The sequence below is a fragment of the Rattus norvegicus genome, chromosome 10, assembly GCF_036323735.1.
Source record: "Rattus norvegicus strain BN/NHsdMcwi chromosome 10, GRCr8, whole genome shotgun sequence".
NCBI classification, from domain to species: domain Eukaryota; kingdom Metazoa; phylum Chordata; class Mammalia; order Rodentia; family Muridae; genus Rattus; species Rattus norvegicus.
In genome coordinates this window covers 63,328,237-63,350,353 of record NC_086028.1, presented here as the reverse complement: position 1 = coordinate 63,350,353, position 22,117 = coordinate 63,328,237, and the positions used below count along the sequence as shown (strand labels likewise).

At 51.1% G+C, this 22,117-nt stretch overlaps 1 protein-coding gene across 7 annotated transcripts in view; it reads right to left on the bottom strand.

The window, feature by feature from the left end:
* Sez6 (seizure related 6 homolog) overlaps positions 1 to 22,117 on the bottom strand; it is a 49,669-nt gene that overhangs the window by 16,380 nt on the left and 11,172 nt on the right. For all 7 annotated transcript variants that reach the window (XM_063268377.1, XM_006246954.5, XM_063268378.1 and 4 more), the window contains exons 2-4: positions 9,696 to 10,358; positions 8,967 to 9,100; positions 395 to 590 (exon numbers count right to left, since the gene is read on the bottom strand). In XM_063268377.1, the coding sequence (XP_063124447.1) occupies positions 395 to 590; positions 8,967 to 9,100; positions 9,696 to 10,358 (993 nt within the window). The remainder of the gene's footprint in view (positions 1 to 394; positions 591 to 8,966; positions 9,101 to 9,695; positions 10,359 to 22,117) is intronic.

Sequence of the window (22,117 nt, the reverse complement as noted above, 5' to 3'; positions counted from 1 at the left end):
TCCCACAAGTTGTCCTCACACAAAACAAATAAATGCATAGAATTTTAAAATCAAAAATGACACCTAGTATTCCAAAAAAATAAATAAAAGGAAAAGAAAATCAGAGAATACAAATGACCGGTTCAAAGTCAGCAGCTAGCAAGAAGCCCACTTCCTCAGAGTGTGGCCTATTTTAGCTCGCCCTGCTTCTTTCTCAAGGCATCCTCAGTTGCCATGCGGGGCATAGACTGCATCCCAGGTGGGTAAGGAGAGCCAGTCTGGTTAGCTAAAGACCTCCAGATGGTCACTGTCAGGTCCCTTCAGCTCCTCCCCGGCCCAGACAGGCAGTGAGGACATCAAAGCCACCCAGGAGAGCAGCCAGTCATGGCTCCTCTCTCAGTTGCTCAGGCCTTACCTTGGTAGTGGAAATGGAAAGTACCAGGTCCAGCGGGAAGTGGAAGGCTTTGGAACCTCACGGCTGCCTGGTGGGTGGGGCTGCGGATGACCTGGCCCCTCAGCAGGAAAGACTGGTTAGCCAAGGGCAGTGGGTCAGGCCCCCCCAGGCCCTCCACGGTTATGGTCTCTCCTTCCTGAAGGCTGATGTTCTTCACCTGCAGGTGGATGGGAGAGAACAGAGCAGTGCTGTCAGGACTTCTTGTACCTGAGCCCTGCTGGCTTGTGTCTCTAGCAGTGTCACACGCTGGCCTCTTGTACACTAGCGCCACCATACTAGCCACTTCACAGAGGAAGAGCCCATCCCGCCTCCTCATAAGTATGAGATAGGACCCAAAGGTCAGAGATACTAAGCATGTTCCCCAACTTCATACCGAGATTGTGAGCGGAACTCCCAACCGGTGTTTTATGGTTTCCTTCTCTGAGCTCTGTTTTCTCGTTTGTAGATTTGATGGTACACGAAGGTCTGGTCAGGACCTAAATACCAGACCCGTGCACCCAGCTTCCCTGGACATTCCTGGTATGTGCTGCACGCCCAGCCTGCCTCACTGTGAGCCACCTCTTCCCCAGCCAGCCAATCCCCATGCTGCTGACAATAATCTTACTCAGCACCTGGGCACCCACGCCTTCCCTCAGGCCCTGCATCCCATCGGTCACTTGGTCTGTCAGATGGACTGTAGATCTGTTCAGTCGCCTTTGTCGCGGCTGCCGCTTCCTAGCTTGTCACGATTATTGCTCACCTAGATCACCGAAGTGACCTCCTCGACAGCCTCCCTGACTGGAGGGCTTAGCCCACTCCTCCCTTCACATCAATATTTTCTGAACTGAAGCCATCAGTAGCCTCAGTCCCTGCTGCACATCACGGGGTTCTTGTTTAAATCACCCAGTATTTCTCCAGTGGGTCTACTTAGTACTGGGCTACCACTCCAGACTCTCGGGCTGGCTCTACAAACAAGATCCCCATCAGCTTGCCCTTGTCTCCTGTCATCATATCTGCTTCTTTTGATTGTCACAGTTCCCTTTGCTACCATCCTGTTCCTGAGGCCCCTAGTCCCTGGGCTTCAAAGGTCAGACAACAACAGATTCTGACCAGAGGGGAAAGGATGCTGTGCCCTGGATTGAGAGCCTAGAAATAAGGGGCTCTAGTATTTAGACTTCAATTTATTTATTATTATTTTTAATAGAATCTCATTATGTGGCCCAGGCTAGTCTCCAGTTTGTGGTTCTCCTGCCTCTCTCTCTCTCTCTCTCTCTCTCTCTCTCTCTCTCTCTCTCTCTCTCGATTTATTTTCTTTTTTTCTTTTTTTCGGAGCTGGGGACCAAACCCAGGGCCTTGCGCTTGCTAGGCAAGCGCTCTACCACTGAGCTAAATCTTCAACCCCTCGATTTATTTATTATATATGAGTACACTGTAGCTGTCTTCAGACACACCAGAAGGGGGCATCAGACCCCATTACATATGGTTGTGAGCCACCATGTGGTTGCTGGGATTTGAACTCAGGACCTCTGGAAGAGCAGTCAGTGCTCTTAACTGCTGAGCCATCTCTCCAGCCCCTGCCTTAGGTTCTTGAGTGCTGGGATTACAGTGTGTGCCACCATACTCAGCAGAGCTTTGCTATTCAAATTGTGGCCCCCGGGGGTTGGGGATTTAGCTCAGTGGTAGAGTGCTTGCCTAGGAAGCACAAGGCCCTGGGTTTGGTCCCCAGCTCCAAAAAAAAGAACCAAAAAAAAAAAATTTGTGGCCCCTACACCAGCAGCATCTACATCACATAGGGGCTTCTGGGAAGAGCAGAACCAGGGTTGGGAATGTAGCTCAGTTGATAGGGCGCTTGCTTGCTTAGCACACAAGCAGCTTTGGGTTTACTATTGAGAGCTACATAAACTGTGTGTGGTGGTATAGGACAATTCCAGCACATGGGGGTATACCAGGTGATTCAGAAGTTGCTAAGTAACCAAGGTCATCCATCCTTGGTTTAAGTTTAATATCCCCCTCCCCCATCCCAGCTCCCACGCCCCCCCCCACACAGAGAGAGAGAGAGAGAGAGAGAGAGAGGGAGAGAGAGAGAGAGAGAGAGAGAGAGAGAGAGAGAGAGAGAGGTAAAGAAAAGGAAAGGGAGTGACCATTAGACCACCCATGAGACCATGAACTCATATTCTGAATTTTAGAGGTACTTGAGCAATGGAGACAAATCTCTGAGCTCTAATGTCTGTAGCTCCTTGCTCTGAGACGCCACCTTCAAGAGTTAAAGCACTTGCACGGTTAAGCGGTACCCAGTGAGTCACCAAACTTTTCCCTATTTTATCCTTTAAGTATCCCAGCTGGTTCCTCCTCCTCCCCCTCCTGCCTACTGTTTCTGAGAGTGGCCTCCACACACCCTGACCTTCCTATCCCCCACTTACTCTGCCCCAGGTCAAACCTTGGTGGCTTCAGGTTGCTCCGGACGAGGTTCTAACTCCTCACTCACACACAATCAGCTCCAGTCCCTCCCCCCAGCCTCAGTTTCCTGTTGTGCAGCTACAAAAGTTCCCCTCATTCCTGCGCATGAACTACTGCCCGCCCCACCCCGCCTTGTCCTGCCCAGCCCCATTTCCCACCTCTGTTTTCCACACCAAACCCTCAATTCCTCCCTCTCCTGGCTTTCCTTCAGACCACCTTCTCCTTGTCTACCCACTGAGGCCTTGAATTCTTCATAAGCCAACCTTAGCACAGAGAAGTGGAATGAAGGTGTGTGGGTCCCTGGAGACCTGTTCCTCACAAACATGTCCCTGTGAGCTGACAAGCATGACCCGAGCCCAGTCAGGTCCAAGGGGACAAGTGCTGCTGACTACAGAGGGACTCCTCTGGCTGAGGCCAGAGATAAGTTCTGGGGATACAAGGGGTGGAGGAGGGGCAGTTGCCAGGAGAAGTTCCCATCCCTGCCAGTGAGGAAAAACTGAAGAGAAGGCTCCAAGAGAGACGCTAAGGGCAAAAGCACCCTCCCTGTGCCAGGAGCTCCCCGCCCAGGCACATTTGGGTGGCGGCTGCCTGACCATCTGCTGGGGACATCCCTCAGGGAATCCCCAGCAGGCGGAGGCTGGATGAGGTCCCTTCAAACTTGGAGATTGTGTGATGCTAGAGTTGGGAAAACAAGCCTCACACACGTGGAATCTGTAATTATCGAGAGATGCCAGGCAGCATACAGTTCTGCCTTAAGTGGCACTGACTGCAGGCAGTGGGAATTCTCAAGGGGAGAGCGGAAGGCTTGGCAGTTCCCAGATCAGCATGGTGCAGGTGGGTCTCTCAGAGTGCCTTGAAGAACAGAGAGCGGGGTGTAGGAGGTAGGCAGGGGAGTTGAAATCAAGGAAGCAGTTTCTTCCTAGTTTCTCATCGCTCCAGCTTGACTTCTAACCCCCTGTAAGTGTGATCTTGCTCTGCTGGGATCAGAGAGTGGGTGCAGCAGCAATGACCATTCATAGATCATCTTCAGTGGGTCAAGGTGGAGAAGTCTTCCCAAATAGAAAGAGGCCCAGAGAGGCTAAGGAACTTTGAAAAGGGCACACAGCTATTAAGAAGCAAAGTCTTGCCTTGCTGGAGGTACAAGGCACTTCCCTGCCCTCCCAATCTCCTGGGGACATCACCTGCAGAAATAGACTTCTAGACATCTTTATAGTCAGGCTCCTGGGCCCTGGGTTTAGCAGGGAGGTAGATTTTGGCTTGGCCTGCCCTGGCCTTTTCAAGATGTTGGGATTTGAGTTCCCCTGAGCCATCCTTTTTCTGGGCAATCTGAAAAGCTTAGGAAATTGAGAGCTGAGATCTGCACCTCCTCTTTGGGCCCAGAAAGGAGGTCTGGCTCTTAGCTTAGCCTAGGAGTGAGAGCTATGGCTTCCTTCCTCTGGGTTTAGAGGACCCACTGCAGGCCTGGTGCAGAAGCTGGAATGTAATCTGTCACTTGTCAGAGGGCCAGGCTGACAGGGGCCAGACAGGGCTGGGTGTTGGACAAGAGGGGGGAGATGAAGTCTTGATGTAATTTGCAGGCTTCTGAAGAGTCGGGGAGGCAGATTGAAATGTCAGCTCTGCTCATGGGGGCTGTCTTCCCACACCCCATCCAGTGGCAGGAGGGGCCCTGGGAGCCAGGCAGCAGGAAACAGAAGCAGAGAGAGCTCGGAGGACAATTCCCATAGGACCTGGGCTGTCCGGCACTGCCCTGCCTCTGGAAGACCAGGGGGATGTTCAAGTAGAAAACATGGTCGTTCTGAGCAGGGGCTGGTTATTCCTGGACAGAAGGGACGAGGGCTCAAACTGCCTTCTGCCAGCCTCCAGGTCACATGTCTATGACTGACATACACACATTTCAACGGCATGACCCTCCAAAGCAATCAAGATGACGCTACCTTTAAAAAAAAACAAAAAAAAAAACAAAAAACAAACAAACAAACAAAAAAAAACCCAAAACCTTCATTTACTCAAGTACACCCTGCATGGCGGCAGACACCAGGGTGAGCCTGTATGTCATCACCCTTATGCTGGCTATCCTACATCTAGCAGAGGACCCAGCTTGTAGCTACCAGGAAGCAAGGCCTGAGGGGCCATTAGGAAAGAGTGTCCTGGATCAGAGGGAGTGGGTCATGGGGACTGATGTAGTTAAAACCTTTATGGAGGAAGAAGCTGAGGTCCAGAGGTGGTCAAGCGCTAACTAGTCACTAAGAGCCGGGCTATAGGAGGTAGAAATAGACTCCAGTCCCTTAAGATCCAGTACTTGTTTATAAGACCTTGTGTGTCTGTGTGTGTGTGTTGTGGGGAGGGGTATAGTCTGTTTAGGGACAGGATGAAGGACCTAAAACCGTGGAGTCATACCTTTCAGCTACTCTCAGTAGCCCTTGAATGGGCCCTCCTGGAGGCAGGAAATAAGAAACTGCTCAGAACTGTCACCCCACGCCATCGCACATTACCAATGCTCTCATCAGGGCTGGTCTTGACTGGCTCGGCAGGGTAGGGTGTTCTGCCCATCAAACTGACAGCTGGCCTGAGAGCTGTGTGCCAATGGGCCACCTGGGCGTGAGGGCAGGGGCACGGACAGCTGTGCCCAGGCTCCAGATGGTACAGACAGCAGCCAAGCCAAGAAGGAGGCTGGCATCGAGGCTCTTAAAATGGCAAATGTAGTGAGAGACAATTATCAGGTTTAGAAAGGCCTGGAGTCCTCATGAGAGACTGGCTACCCAGGGAGGGCAGAGGACCCATGCGGAGTCACAGGGCTCATGTCCTCTGTCCTGAGGAGTCTCTTTGGTTCTTTCAGGAAAGAGCCCAGTGCCCAATGCTCAGTGGAAGCAAGCCAGACTCCTTGCACCATGGAGTGCCGGACCTGGCCTCCTCCTGGCTCAGACCCTCGGAGGGCACGGAAAGCATCATCACGGAGAAGTGGGCAGGCCTGGAGGGAACAGATTATGGAGGTTTGTGGTGGCCCAAACTTGGAGAGTGAGGCTTTCAGAGATTTTGGTATTCCCAGGCTGCACAAACAAGATAACAAAAGGCAGGCCGGAGTCAGGGGCGGGTTAAGAACTGCTTCAGTCTGGAACCTGGCCGGCCTGCTCCGGAGTGTGATTTGTGGCCTCAGTACAATCCTCTCCCTGGCTCTTCACATCTCCCTTGCCCAACTTCAGTTCCCACAGTTCCCACATGCCCTGGTGATCCCGGCGAACTAGAGGTCCACACTGGGGTTACCCACAGGTGAGTCCCATTGCTGATCCTCGTCCCTGCCTCCTACACTACACTGCCTTCTCAAATCATCCTGGGAAGCCACCATGGGCAGGACAAGTCTTTCAGAGCTGCTCCTTCCAAGACCAGGCAGCAGCTGTTGGCCTGTCATCCCACAGGCTTCAGAATGGGCATGCTGACCTCTAGAAGGCTCTTCCAGGTTGGAATCCCACGGCCTTTCCATGCCCCAATCCCACCTGCACTGAGCATCTTTTGGTCACTGCTTATAATTTCCATCCTCCTTGAACAGAGGCATTTGGGTCCTCAGTGCTCCGCACAACCTGGTACATGGTGCTCAAATTCTGTTTGTGAAGCAAACCTGTTAATCAGAGACCATTAGTCGATGATTAACTGAATGATCTTGGGCAGACCCCTTTCCTTGCCTAGGCCTCAGTTTCCTCAGCTATGTAATGGGTATATTGGTCTATAGTATCAGTAATTCTATAGATAGTAGGTGGCCTTGCGGTGAGTCCAGGAGAAGTAGGTCTGGGGGAGGCAGCCAGAAATAGCCTCAACCTGATATCCTGTTGTTCCATTTTTTGCTCTTTCCCTAAAGTAGGCAGAGAGCTGACTGTGGTCACTCTGTGTCCCCATCCCGACCCCCAACCTCAGATTCTGTGTCAGACCACGGAGTCCTCAAGGGCTCTGCTTCTATGAAGATGAGGAGGGGGGTGGGCCAGCACATGCCACGTTTCCTGATGGCAGTCCAGGGCTGTGGCTTTCGTCTCAGGGTTGCCTGGTAACCGCTTTTGCTTTCTGATGTAAAAGTGTGGCTGTGCCAGACCCAGAGCTGCCTGAGGGGTGGGCACCCAGGGTAGGGCTTGGACTTCAACTAGAGCCAGAGTAGGGGCAAGCAGAACCGTCAATACATCTTGCCCCGTTATCTTGAACACCCGGGTGGGAGGACGGGGGCTGGACCTAGCCTGTGTAAGATTTTAGTTGGGGTGGTAGAGTTGAGGGACAGGTAAAGCCAGTCCAGGTTTGCAGTGGGGTATCCAGCCTGGCACCCCCCCCCATCTCTTTCCTCACACCTGCAGCTGGCACCTTCCACCCTGCGAGCCACAGCCGGTGCCACCTCTCGTTTGGTGATGATTTTACATTAATTACCTTAATTAAGCGGTGCTGAGTGCTAATGGCTTGAGAGGGGGGTGGTTGTTCCTAATTGCCCTTCCAGGCAGCCTAGAATGAGGGACCTGGAGCTTGGTAAAACAGGAATAAGAAGTTGCAGAAGAAAGAGGGGAGTCCAACATGGGTAGGAGAGCCCCTACCTCCCTACCTGGTTGTGAGACCCGAAGCTGACTGCCCCAGAGGGGCGAGCTGGAGGTGCCCTTTAAAGACACGTGCAGATGGCTGCTTGCCCAGGTCCAGCGCCTGTCTGAGCTGGGACCAAGTGGGAGTCAGGCTCAGAGCTGGTGAGCAGGGAGCTCGGTGATGCCCTCCAGGCTTCCTGCTTCCCTGCCTGCTTCCCTTGTATAGGTGAAATGCTTTGCTTTCCACTGGGAACAGTCTTTAAGGCACTGGTCAAAAGTCATGGTTTTCCCTCCATGCCCATCTTGATCCCTGTGCTACAAGACCCTCCAGCACCATACATTGTGTCCAGGAAAGCGGACAGCCAGAAGTAAGGAGGACGGCAAGGGCTAAGGTGGTAGAGGATGGCTCAAGACTTTGAGGACCAGGTGAGAATGCCCCAGGGTTACTGGGCCCTGGTTCATCCAGGCAGAGGGACTGCTGCGTGCAGCTGGGGACGTGGAGAAAGAAACTGTAGTCTATTTAATCACTTGCAAGCCGCTCAAAACAAAGAGGGAGCTGGTCACGAGGCAAGAAGTTGCAGAGGTGAGCCCAGGACCACCCAGATTCTGGGGCAGGGTGGGAGGCAGGAGTACTACATTCTCATCTTAGAAAAGTGACTGCTGTGTGGACAAGCGAGGATAACAGGAGCGTGGGTAGTGGCTCCTAAATCACCAGGAGGGATGAGCGGGTGCCAGAGGAACCACACAGTGGTTGGGGTGATGGAGGAAGAGAAGCAGGGGAGTATGAGAGTTTTGGGGCAGTCGCAGTGACAGAGTTTGTGGGTGAGATGGTTGGACTAAGAGAAAAGGACCAGGAGGAGCCCGTGCTGCTCAGGGGAACGATCCACACTGTGTCATGGTGGCCTTCTTCCAGGTTTCTGACCTGGACACAATGGGATGAGAAGCAGGTTTGGGGCAACAGAAGGAAGGCTGTAAGTTTGCGGAGGCTGAAAACATCAGTAAGGATGAGGCTCAGGTCTGGGGCTCTTGGCAGCTTCTGCATCCAAAGGGAAAGGCAAGCTGCCCGGGAGACAGGGACAGATTTGACCATGTGTGTCCCTGTCAATCTTCCTGCCCCTCTGCATCCCAGGACCCAGTACTCCCTACAGGAGAGGATGCGTTTGGGGAAGGAGTGAGGAGAGGAACAGGTAGGTGTCTGAGGTGCCACCTCATAGGCTTCTTCACAGGCGATCTGTGTCGTCTCCACTCCCACACAGTTTCAGATGCAGAACCCACACCCGTCCAGTCGCCCATGACTGAACTCCTCTTCAAACTCTCTCCTACTCCATCTATCAAGCCCCGAGGAAGAGGCTGGGCACACTAGCTCTTCCCTGGAGCCCTCCCAGCCATCGCTGGTGGTGCACAAGGCAATTCCAACCGTGCTTTCTGCTCTGTCTCCCAAGCCCCAGGCACCCCCAACCCCCAACTGGTACCCTAAGCACCTCCACCTCTCCTCGTGTAGCCACCTTTCTGGGAAAGGATAATTTTCCTCTTGACAGATGGCGAGCACTCACCTTGATCTCGACTCCATATCCAGGGTAGACAGAGATGTAGTAGAGACAGTCCAGGCCAACATCAGAGGGGACGCTGGGGACCGCAGGGGAATCCAGAGAGCCCTCCGGGCCTGAGAAATTCCAGCTACAGGGGCCTGGGAGTCAGGAGGAGACATGAGGCTAGGACCAGCTCTGGTGGGGTAGATGTAGATTCAGCTATAGATGAGAGCAGCTCTCTCTCTCTCTCTCTCTCTCTCTCTCTCTCTCTCTCTCTGTGTGTGTGTGTGTGTGTGTGTGTGTGTGTGTGTGTGTGTGTGTGTGATGATTTTTTTGCCTGCATGGATGTGCACTACCTCTGTGCCTGGTGCCCACTGAGACCAGAAGAGGGCATCAGATCCGTTGGAACTAGAGTTAGATGGTTGTTAGTGGCCATGTGGGGGCTAGGAATCCAGGTTCTCTGCAAGAGTAGTTAAGTATTCTTAACTGCTAAGCCATCTCTCCAGCCACAGGGTAAGGTTTCTGATCACTACTTTGAGAGAGGCTGACTAAAACCCCTAGGGCTGTGTTACAATGGGAAGAATCAGAACTTGAATTGGGGTTGTCTGATTCCAATCCCCGTGCTTTATATGGGCTGACCCTTGGTGGCAAAAGGTCGGGCAGGTGCGTGTAGGGTTAGAAACAGAGGCATTTAGGGAACGTGGTGTGCCCTCCACCCTCACTGTCAGCCCTGCCAGCCAGCAGGTAGCTGACCTGGTGGCTGAATTGTGGTGACGGTGGTAATGATGGTGGTGGTGGTGGTCTCTTCGTCATCCCCTGAAGCTGTGGAGGTGGCAATGGTCCCCTCGATACCAAGCCCTGTGGTCTTAGACATGATCTCTGGAACCCAAGGTCTGCCCATGTCTCCAGGACCCTCCTGGGTTGGAGTCCATGCTTGGCTGGGGGGTGTAGTGCTGGGTCTGTCCTCTGGGTGCAGTGTGGGCACTGCCATACTCGGCCCTGGAGGGAGGGGAGATGTGATGTAAAGCTCCGGGGGCTCTGACTCTGGGTTCCAGGGTTTCTTTCTGGAGTGGGGCTGCGTGGGTGCCGCAGCTACAGCTGGCGTCGGACTGGTAAAGACAGGGCGGTTGTCCTGGTTGGTGAGGCGGGGAAGGGGGCTTGGAGTAAAGGGTGTAGGTGAGTCTGGCTGGAAGGGCAGTGCCGGCCTCGGAGCTTCCTCTCTCCCTTCTAGCCCCTCTTGAAGAAATTCCTCCAGAAGTGGGTGGTGGTTGAGTAGCTTGAGGGTAGGGGCTGTGGTGACGAAGTGGACGCCTCGGTCTGACTGCTCAGGTGTAGGGGCTGCGGTCAGCTCCCCATCCATCTCCCTGATGCCCGTGGCTTGACCTTCCCCCGTGATTGGAGCCTCTGAGGAGAGTCCTGAAATAATAATGAATGATCAGAGGCTTTCCTGCTACGCCACAGTGAACGGCATCCCACCCAGCACAGGCAGGATGAGATCCATCTTGCTTTTGACAGAGAGCCTTGGAGAGTGTGCTCATTGTTGAGAATCATGGAGCTATAAAATTTTAGAGCTGGAAGCAAGGTGACATCACATACTTCAAAGATGGCACATGAGCTATCCTTTCTCCTCCAGCAACCAAGACAGACATTACAAATCGATCATTGCACTGTTTCCTGCTGTTTCCAGATTCAGCTTCAGAACCCTTCTCAACACAGAACGTTAGGAGGCCATGACACGACAAATACATATTTGCTATTTCTAATGTACCTCAAAGGCCTTATTTTACTAATGAGGAGATGGGTCACAAAAAGCAAGTGCAAGGGCTGGGGCTGTAACTCAGCTTGTAGAATGCTTGCCCAACAAGCATTGCCCAACAAGTTTATACAGTGCTGGATTCCAGCACTGTATAAACTAAGAACCTGTAACCCCAGCAGGAAGATCAGAAATTCAAGGTCAGCTTCAACTATATAGTGACTTTGAGGCCAGTGATACATGGGGCCCTGTTTCTAAAGAAAAGGAAAAGAAGAGAAGAGAAGAGAAGAGGAGAGGAGAGGAGAGAAGAGAAGAGAAGAGAAGAGAAGGGAAGAGGAGAGGAGAGAAGAGAAGAGAAGAGAAGAGAAAAGAAGGGGAGAGGAGAGGAGAGGAGAGAAGAGAAGGGAAGAGGAGAGGAGAGGAGAGAAGAGAAGAGGAGAGGAGAGGAGAGGAGAGAAGAGAAGAGAAGAGAAGGGAAGGGAAGAGGAGAGGAGAGGAGAGAAGAGAAGAGAAGAGGAGAGGAGAGAAGAGAAGAGAAGGGAAGGGAAGGGAAGAGGAGAGGAGAGGAGAGAAGAGAAGAGAAGAGAAGGGAAGGGAAGAGGAGAGGAGAGGAGAGAAGAGAAGAGAAGAGAAGAGAAGAGAAGGGAAGGGAAGAGGAGAGGAGAGGAGAGGAGAGGAGAGAAGGGAAGAGGAGAGGAGAGGAGAGGAGAGGAGAGAAGAGAAGAGGAGAGGAGAGGAGAGAAGAGGAGAGGAGAGGAGAGGAGAGGAGAGGAGAGGAGAGGAGAGGAGAGGAGAGAAGAGGAGAGGAGAGGAGAGGAGAGAAGAGAAGAGAAGGGAAGAAGAAAAGAAAAACCAGAAGCACCTTTGGATCCAGCATGCAGGAGGCAAAGGGTTTGGGGCAAGCCTGATCTACATAATGAGTAGGATAGCCAGAACTACATAGAGAGACTCTTTTTCAAGAGAAAAGAAAAAAAGAAAGGAAATAAGAAGGAAGTGCCCTGTTCAGAGTCTGACACCCTGTGTAGGTGGGAGAGACAGGGATTTTAGCAAGAGTAAAGTCTCTCACAGCAGCGCCTTTTCTACTGAAATGACACTCAAATTCATGCCCTGTCCCCGGTGAGACTGCTGGTCATTAGTTTTAGGAAACATATTACATATTTGGAATTTTATTTTAGATTTTTCTAATGCTTGGCTTCTTTGCTCAGTCCCCATGAAATTCCAGTTCTCCGTCTTCTCCAGAAATGATTTCTCTCCTCCCCTTTCATGATTTTTTTTTTTTAAAAACAGGGATTCCCTATGTCGCTCTGGCTGTCCTGGACTTTGCTCTGTAGCTCAGGCTGCCCTCCTTCTCACAGAGATCCACCTGCCTCTGCCTCCCTGGTACTCGCTGGGATGAAGGGCATAGGTCACCTGAGTTTTGTGGTCTTTCTAGGGCAGTAAAGTCAGGGCGGCCCCAGTTCTGAAGCAGATATGGTTTCAGACTCATTCAGGTCCATTTCTCTGGGGCTATGTGGTCTGGTCAAAGGGCCTATGTCCTTTAAACCTTGGTTTTCTTGTCTGTAAAGTGGAGCTTCGGTCTTCTTTTCTTTTCCCACTTGACATGTCTCCTTAACTCCCCCTTTCTTTTATCCTGAGACACAGTCTCACTCCATAGACTTCAGACTGGCCTGAAACCCACAGTCCTCAGCCTCCTGAGTGGGGAAATAGGAATACACCCACGCACGGCCATGGCCTCTTCTTTTAGCTTTCTTAGATATCACACAGGGTCTTAGACAGGGATAGAACAGGATGCCACCTGTCTGTTCATGGCATATGCCCCTGATCAATTTTGATAATTTCTTGCTAAAGTCACATGAGGCTTGAGAATCCTGAAGTTATCCAGGGCAGCCATTGCCAACCAATCAGGCTACAGAAAATGCAGCTTTCTTCCCGTCTCTGGTCCGCAGTATAGATTGCTCTGCTATTTATCATGTTCACTCATTTAACCACGTCACCGAAGAGATGACGCCCACTCTGCTTGTGGTCTCCTAGACTCCCTAGATCCTTAACTGCCAAGAAAAGGTCAGTAGATTCTGGTTCCATGTTCAGTTCATACAGAATCTCGTCAACTCTCAGAAGGCTTGGGGGCGGGGGTGTTATTCCTCATCTCTACAGCCCTCAAAATGGCTGCTGTGAGGAGCTAGAAAGAAAGTCCACCTGGGGCGAGCTAGCAGAGTTTGCAAGGAGGTTGGTTCCACTACACGTCTGCTGGTGGGGCTGTCTTTCCACGGGCTCACACCCACCGCATGGATTGGCAGGCAGGAGGAAGTGGCAGATGGGCTACATTCTGTTCAGGAGACCATCGCAGCTCTGATGTGTCAGACAAATGGGAGGAGGGAGAAACTCAGGGTGGGAAAGGCAGGTTTAGGTTGGAGGTCTCTCCATTCTTCTGGGTCATGAGATCCAAGCAATTCAAAGCCTTGAAAACCTGGACCAATTGCTACATCCTGAGATGCCCGCTAAAGTAGCCCATCTGTGTCCTGGCATTTGTGCCAAGCACTGATATTAGTGTCCAGACGAGATACCCAGCCGGGCTCACATCCCCCGGAGCAGATGCTCTGACAGGGCTGGGTGTCTTTCATCTAAATCAGTGGCATGGTGCTCAAGGGGGAGGGGTGTTGAGGTAGTACCTGTGACATGCCAGGACAAGGCTACTTTCTCTCCCTCCAGGCACACCCTCCAGATGTCATTCTGTCTTTGCCAGGTAAGCAGTGACTATTCTTATCATGACACACGAGAGCCCCTGGAACTCTGTATTGTTCCAGGTCCACTTTCCAGGGGTTCCTATCAAGAGGTGTGTCCTGTGGCTCTCAGGATGGGCACCTGTGAGACTCTTGGGAGAGGGTGGGGGAGGGGAGGGAGAGAAGGAGAAGGGGAGGGGAAGAGGGGGAGGGGGAGGGGAGGGAGGGAGGGAGGAAGGGAGAGAGAGAGAGAGAGAGAGAGAGAGCGCCTCTGCCTCAGGTAGTGACCATAGCTGGCACAGTTCTCCTGCCAGCAGTCAGGTGGGTGCTGGGCAATGGAGTGGAGCTAATGGGCACCTCCCGTCACTGTCGATTGAGCTGATTGTGTTATCTAGGGGGACCGAGCACTTGGTTAAATGAGATCGAGATAGCATATCAAACGAGCAAATTGATTCCCAAATCGGCCGCCACTTGTTCCCTGCGGGAGCCACCCACTGTCAGCGAGGGTAAGATAATCTCTGGGAGATAAACCATGTCTGCAGGAGGAATCTCCAGATACCCTAGTTGAGGGTTGGAGGCCTGAGGGTCTGTAACATGTCACTGGGGTCCCAAGGATCGTGGTGAAGAGGTCAGGGGCTTCTCTTTGCCTAGCTACATTTAATATTCAGGGGCTGACTCAAGGGCAGAGTGTGATACAGGGGCCAGTAGAAGGAGACATACTTCTATTATTATTATCATTACTATTGTTATGATTAAATCTTGCTATATAGCCTAAGATGGCCTTAAGCTTTCAGTTCTCCTGCATTAACCTTTCCAAGGGCTAGGCATTTTTGTTGATGCCTTGCTTTGCTTCTTCAGTTGTTTGTGAAACAGGGGCTCATGTAGCTCAGGCTGGACTTGTACTTGTCACATGGTCATGGGTGGCCATTAGCTCATGGATCCTCTTGCCTCACCACCAAGTGCCAAGACTGCACTCCAGCAAGCTTGCATTATTTAACTGACACAGCAACTTGGTGACGGAGGAATCCTTTTCATGTGTTACATAAAACCTACGGCCAGGCAAGGCAAAGACTTGCCCAGTGCTGGAGCCGAGGGTCCATCTGAGACTAGCTGGCTCACCATTGATTACGTTCATTCATTTAACCACGTCACTGAAGAGAGATGACGCACATTCTGCTTGTGGTCTACTAGACTCCCTAGATCCTTAACTGCCAAGAAAATGTCAGCGGATGCTGGTTCCACTTTCAGTTCATACAGAATTTTGTCGGCTCTGAGAAGGCTGAGAGAATAGTCCTGGTCTTTACAGCTTTCAAAATGGCTGTGTGAGGATTGGAAACAAAGAATGGCGCCTAGCCATTCCATTCCTCACGGACCTTGGCAGGGAGGAATGGAGCTCCCAGTAGTCCTCTGAGGAAGGCACAGTGAACAGAAATGAATCGATCCATTCAAGGTCTATGCAGGTTGGAAGTGATCCTGGCCCTTGGGAAGGTGTCTTGTCTGGAACCAAGAGAGCCCTTACTCCAGTCTCAGAGCACGTCTGAGCCTGGGACCCAACTCTACTCAATAGTGCTAGAGTATAGGCACACAGACCTGCTCCGGTGTCAGCTCTGCTTGGGGACAGGTTTTTAGACACCTTTAATCCCAGCACCAGGGAGGCAGAGGCAAGCAGATCTCTGTGAGTTTCAGGCTAGCCTGGTCTACAGGCTCCAGGACAGTTGGCACTGCATGGTGAGACTGGTCTCAAAAAGAAAGAAAGAAAGGTAGAAGAGAAAGAAAGGAAGAAAGAAAGAAAGAAAGAAAGAAAGAAAGAAAGAAAGAAGAGAAGAGACTGGGAAGTGGTAATTCACACCTTAAATCCTAGCACTCATGCCAAGAGGCAAAAGGTTCTCTGTGAGTTAGAGGCCAGCCAGGTCTACAGAACTAGTTCCAGGACAGTCAGGGATACACAAGGAACCTGGTCTCGAAAAACAAAACAAAAGAAGGTGATGAAGGAGGAGGAGGAGCAGGAGGAGGAAGAAGGGGAAGAAGAAGAAGATGAGGAGGAGGAGGGGGGAGAAAAGGAAGGAAGAGTGGTCTCCTCTGAATGCTCTAGATACCGATGTCCTGGGGGCAGAGAGAGAGAGGTAACAGGGAGACTGTCCACTAGGATAGAAAGGATTTAGATAAGTGAGGTCTCTCCTCTCTGGAAAACCACAGTCCCTGTTGGATGACGAGGTGTATGGCCGTGAGGCATGCCATCCACAAAGAAAGCATAGTTCCGCGTCACCCACAAAGAGGGCAGTCACCTCCAAGCATTGTTCGTCCCTGGGGACAAAGCTGTGGGTACAACCAGACCCACTTCTATGCTCCACACTGGTGGCCTGGGCACCGGGAAGAAGTCCCGCCGCCCCCTGCAGAGCTCCAAGGGGCTGGGGCTGCTAGCCTAACCTTCTGGGTCCGGAAAATACCCTCCTCCGGCTTCCTCAGTCACCTACAGCGAAAGAGCTTCCCTGCAACCCCTAGCCCTGGGCACTGCAGCCTGGGCCCTCCCCCCACATTAGCTCTTAAGCTATGCAAATAGACATCGGAGGGAGCCCTGTTTAAAGTATTTAGACGAAATGAAAAAAGGCTTTCATCGGCACTAATGAGCCATTCAGGATGCCTCCCCAGTGGATTCTCTCCCGCTCCGCCTCCTGGCCCCTCTTAGGAATAGAAGTCCCACCCCACAGCCCCAGCCGGGTAGTTCCCTGCTATGTTTTCACAGCCACCCCGCCCCCATAAAGTCCAGAGGGGTGGGGATACTACAGATGAGGCCCACTTGTACCGCACCTGGCAGGTCTGGTTCGGGGTGGAGCCCCTTCCACCTGTTGCTAGCTAAGTCTATGGTCTTACAGATAGGTAAACTGAGGCCTAGGACCACAAGGCTGGTGGGCAGTGAAGCTGGAGTCTCTATGCAGCGTCTCTTCCAAGAGGGTTTGCTGTCCCAAACAGTAGAGTGGCCTCAGCACTTCCTCTCAGCACCATCACACCACTAGATCTTTCTGGACCACAAGGCCTTGGGTTCTAATTCCAAAAGGGTTTCACTGTCATGTGAACTGTCTCTGTAGCTATGAAGGGAAGACACTGAGTTCTAGGAGGGGACTCTCCTGATAGACACAGCTTCCACCTGCCAGCCCCAACCCCATTTTCTACAAAGGTGGGGTTGTCACTTTAAAGCCCAGTATAGGCAGGCCCCAGCCATGACCAGGACTCATGTTTCAGAGACAGAAGGCCTAAGACCCTCTGATTCTGGGACAAGCTCAGAAGGATTCTCCCGTCATAGGGTAGAAGCAATTCTCAGTTTGGAGGAGAGAGCATGACAACATGGGGGCCCAGGAGAGCCTGGAGGATGTCGTGGGCAGGGAGTCCACTCCTCTAGGTTCTAAAGGTTAAGCTGGCCCAGCATAGGAAGAATGAGAATTTAATGGGATCCATTTATTATCCCATAAAAATTAATGAGTTTATTCTGGAGGTTCTCTGGCCCCTTTCAAGTTTTAATAGGGGATTAGTGAGGGCCTGGCTCTGCAGACCCCTATTATCCCAGAGTCTGAGGGAGCGAAGGGGCCCCGTGTGTTAGAGAGTGTGGTTGCCCCTGGGCCTGAGTCTGATCACCACACTGACAGAGCAGTGGTCCAGATATGCCTCTTAGAAGTTGGCAGGGCCACAGAGCCCTGAGGTCTAATTCTAGAAGCTTCTGATTCCAGACTCACCCCCCTGTAGTATCCAGCTTTTCAGTAGGTTCAATGCTGTGTGTCTGCTTGTACTGACAGGAAAGACAATATAACCCTCATGCCGTATATGAGGAAACTGAGGCCCAAGATGGGATGTGGTTTTCCAAGGTTATCTAAAAGCTATACAAGAGCCAGAATGGGCACCCACTTCCTATTGTGGTCTAGGGCCAGCAGCTGGGATTGGTAGCAGCTACCACTGCCTCCTGCTTGCTGTATGGGCAAGCATATCACAGCAGTCATCTCTCAGCTGCTACCACTGCCTCCTGCTTGCTGTATGGGCAAGCATATCACAGCAGTCATCTCTCAGCGCCTCATCAATCCAGTGGAGTTCGTGTCATCATCTCAAGAGATGGACGCTCTGGGGGTCCAGAGTGGTTAAGTAATTCATTCATGGTCACACAGTGACCTGGGATTAGAACCCACAGCTTAGTTCTGTTGGTTGGTTGCTCTCACTGGGCCTCTTATCTCCCGATCACTCTGGGTGCTGTTATACTAGGGCATCTGTGTGGGGAACCCTGCAGCTTGTGGTGATGAGGGAAGCTTGCTGGCATCCTGGAGGAGCAGCATTTTGAGGTGGGCACAGAAAAAGAGATTTTCATTGTCACACGATTCACCCTCCTGCTGTGCTGTCTCTAGCTCCACTTTGTGGAGATACCTATACTTCCGGGTCCAATTCCTATCTTCTCTCTGGATGGCCATTCCTGCCTAGCTGTCCTCTGACCTCCTGGGATACTTCTTGATAGGTCCTGAACAGATGACTCGCTTGCACTGTGGCGAGGATATAGCATTAGGCTTCTCTCTCCCCACACAGCGCTGCATAAATGGTGAAGGGTAGTCTCAGGGCACATTTCCTAAGCCCACGTCTGCTTGTTTACACAATCAGGATTCACCTTGCTCCCCAAAGCCTGGCTCTCAGGCAGCATGGGTTGGCAGGGGTGGATCTAGCAGGGGGCAGCTGCCCTCTGGTAAGTGATGGGGCGTGTCTTCAGAAGCTAGCAGGTCCCTCATCCCTGTGACTCATCTTCCCATCACTTTGTCACCATCCTCTTTCCTGCTCAGCCTCCGTTGGTTCAATAAAGTCCAGACTTTGAATATGAGTAGGAACCAGACATGCTTTGATCCCAAGCACTCGGGAAACAGAAGCAGACGGATCTATGTGAGTTGTGGGCCACAAAGCCCATTCTAGGACAGTCAGGGCTATACAAAGAAATCCTGTCTTAGCTCAGTGGTAGAGCGCTTGCCTAGCAAGCGCAAGGCCCTGGGTTCAGTCCCCAGCTCCGAGAAAAAAAAAAAAAAAAAGAAAAAGAAAAAGAAAAAAAAAATCCTGTCTTGAAAAACCTAACCAAATCAAATCAAACCAAATCAAACCAAACCACCACCACCACCACCACCAACAAAGACAACAACAAAACTGATGGGAATACTACCTCCCAGCCAGATTCTGTCTGGAGAAGTGGCTGACCACCAGCCCTCCAGTTCTTGTCTCTGTGAGCACCTCACACGCCCTTCGTTTGCCCAGGAGGAAAGCTTCCAGAAGGTCTACAGTAAGCCAGGATCAGGTTTAGAGTGCTGGCACTAGGAAAATACCTGCCCCACCTGCTCTAAATAGGGAGCCCTCTGGTGTCTACTATCCATAGCCATACCTCTGGGGACAGAGCACTCATTACCTCCCAAGTGACCAGGAGCCCCTATGGCCAGCCTTTGATATCTCAGGTTGGAGTTTTATTACCAGGTGGAAGGAGCAGCAGGGGAAGTTGAGGCACAAACCAGAAGTCAGGCCACCTCATCGTGGTCTTGCCCTTTGTGGATGAGGTTTGGTGCTACTGTCCAAGCTACTTCTCCAAACCAAGCCTGCACATCCCATCAATAAAACGGAGACGAGCGTGTGGGTGCTGTCTGCTCTCACACACCGGAACACAGTGAGCCATGAAGGGCTCAGTGTGTGGAAACATCCCAAAATACTATTTACCTAGCATTTACCACATGCTCAGTGACATCCCAAGTATTTCACCAGTGTCAGCTCACTGAACACCACAGAGTCCTATCAGTCAGCAACTTTATCACCCCAGTGGACAGTTGATGGAACAGGCACAGGGAAACCCAGTTCCTAGGTTTATCAGTTTGGCTTTGGTTGTCTGGGCCTCAAACAGTACTTTTTGCAATAATTTTTTCCATAAAGATGTTTTGAAGATTTTTAAGGGGTTGGGGATTTAGCTCAGTGGTAGAGCGCTTGTCTAGCAAGCACAAGGCCCTGGGTTTGGTCCCCAGCTCCCAAAAGAAGAAAAAAAAAAGATTTTTAAAAGGTTTAAATTTTGTACCTATCTGTGTTTGCCTGTGTGTAGGTACATGCGCCCCGTGACTGTAAGGCTCATAAAGGCCTGAGAGGGCATCAGATCGCCCTAGGCCTGGGATAATAGGCAATTACTAGCCACCATGTTGGTAATAGAAACCTATCTGGAGTCTTCTGGAAGAGCAGCTAGCACTGAGCCATCTATCTCTCCAGCCCCAGTGGACATGCTGTATGTCTGTGTTCAGTATGATAGTCAGGGAGCTGGGAGAGGGGTGTGTGGCTTAGAAGTAAAATGCTTGCCTAGCCTGCACAAGGTCTGGCTTTGAGCCCTAGCATTGTGAATGGTCGAAAACAAGGTAGTTATACTCACGTGAGGCCATGGAGCATTCTAAACGGAGCTAGTAAGGATGAGGTAGTATCTTTTTACTTCATTTCATGTTAGCGAGTACTATGTACAATGAAAAATTGTAAGGGGGTAGCCTGGCCTCCCTATGGAACAATATTCACTGCCTCTCAGGGGGTGAGGGTCCTGGGAGAGTTATCATTGGAGAGGCCGAAGAACAAAGGACTCGGGTTGGAAGGTTGGTAACAGAGTCCAAAGACTTCTTTAAGGCTTTCACGAAGGCCACAGGAGGGTTGGGCCTATCACCCCTTATTTCTGTGATATTTGCTTCCCAACTGTGGCCAAGTATTCTGTAGGTCATTGGGTTGTCTCTCCTTTTTAAGATTTATTTTATACATATGAGTATTTTGTCTGCATGCATGTATGTGCACCATCTGCCCTGCCTAGTGGTCTCATTGTTGGGAGGAGGGCATCAGATCCCCTGTGACTAGAGTGACAGACGGTTGTGAGCTACCCTGTGGTTGTTGGGATCTGAACCCGAGGCCTCTGTACGAGCAGCCAGTGCACTTGAACACTGAGCCATCTCTTCAGGTTGTTGGGCGCTCGGTGGGCGATTGTGAGGGCTGGAGCAGAGACAGCTTAAGAGGATTTTGACTTTATAGGAGGAACATTTGGCCTCCTGCAACTCAACTAAGCCTGGCCCAGGCAGGTATGTGTCTCTGGGAACACCTTGTCTGTTTTCCCTTCCTTCCCCACTGACCAGTCAGCAGCAGAGGGCAGAGTACCTCAGGGCAGTCCTGGAGCAGCTGCTCAGCTGCAGGGCTAGGACTGGGCACCCAGTTACCAAGCATCCCTGTGAGTCAGTCACACACCTCCATAACAGCCATCTCCCCTCAGAACTGCCGGCTGCTCTTTGTGCTTGGAATTGGTATTTTACATTTTTCATGCGAAGAATTTGAGGCTGAGAGGCAATGTGGATGGACCATCCTACTTCTTCCAAAGGGAAAATGGCTATCAAGAATCAGCCTGTTTTACAGCCTGGGACCAATGCTGTTACTGCCTTGGTGGCTGTTCTGTTGCTGGCACATGTGCATGAGGAATAGACATATGCCCATCTGGTAGCATAGGTGTGTGTGTGTGTGTGTGTGTGTGTGTGTGTGTGTGTGTGTGGTATGTATGTATGTATGTATGCATGTTCGTATATATGTGTATGAGTGTGTTATGTGTAGTGTATATGTATATATGTGTGTGAGTGTGTATGTATGTGTATATGTATGTGTGTATATATATGTGTGTGAGTATGTGTGAATATGTATGTATATGTATATATATGTGTGTATGGTGTGTATGTGTACATGTATGTGTATATATGTCTGTGTGTATGTGTGTCTGTGTATATGTGTGTATATGTATGTGTGTATGCATGTGTGTAGTGTGTGTTTGTATGTATGTATATGTGTGTATGTGTATATATCTGTGTATATGTGTGTGCATATGTGTGTGGTGTGTGTGTGTTTGTATGTATGTGTTATATGTATGTATGTGTGAGTATGTTTGCGTGTGTCTGTGTATATATGTATGTACATGTGTGTGGTGTATGTATGTATATATGTATGTATATGCATGTGTGCATGTGTGTGCTGTGTGCGCATGTATGTGTGTATGTATATATACGATGTGTGTATATGTATGTATCTGTGTGTGAGTATGTATGTGTGTAGTGTGTGTATGTATGTATGTATGTGTGTGTGTGGTGTCTATGTATGCATATATGTGTGAGTATGTGTGCATGTGTGTATGTGTGTAAGTCCTAATACACGCACAGACCACTAGTCTTTACCATTTGCCCCTGTTTATGAATAATATACCCTAGAACTTTAAACCCCAAAAGACCCTAGGGCATAGCAGCAGGGGACACTGTTCGCACAAAGGCTGCTGTGGCCCCTTATTTTAACTGTTCCTTCTGTGGACCCTAGTCTGACCTTTCCCAGAGCTGTTTGTCTTACAGCCCCCCAGGCTCTGAAGAGGTAGGGAGAGGGAGGAACACTGCTCTGGGCTGCAGACAGGCTAGGCCTTTTTACTCCACTGTCCCTTCCCTCCTGTGAGTCTGTGATCAGGGGCCCAGGGTGGAAGGAGCTCCCTGCTAACTGCCACATTCTCAGCTTTCCAATTTAAAATCTAATATGGTCTCGCCACTGCAGAGCTGGGGGCTGGAGAGGTGATTAATGAGACCTCTGCTACAGCGTCACCTGCTGTGTTCTATACCTTCCCCCGCGGCCTTGTGTCCCCCCCTCCTGTCTGCCTGCTGGCCCTGGAGACC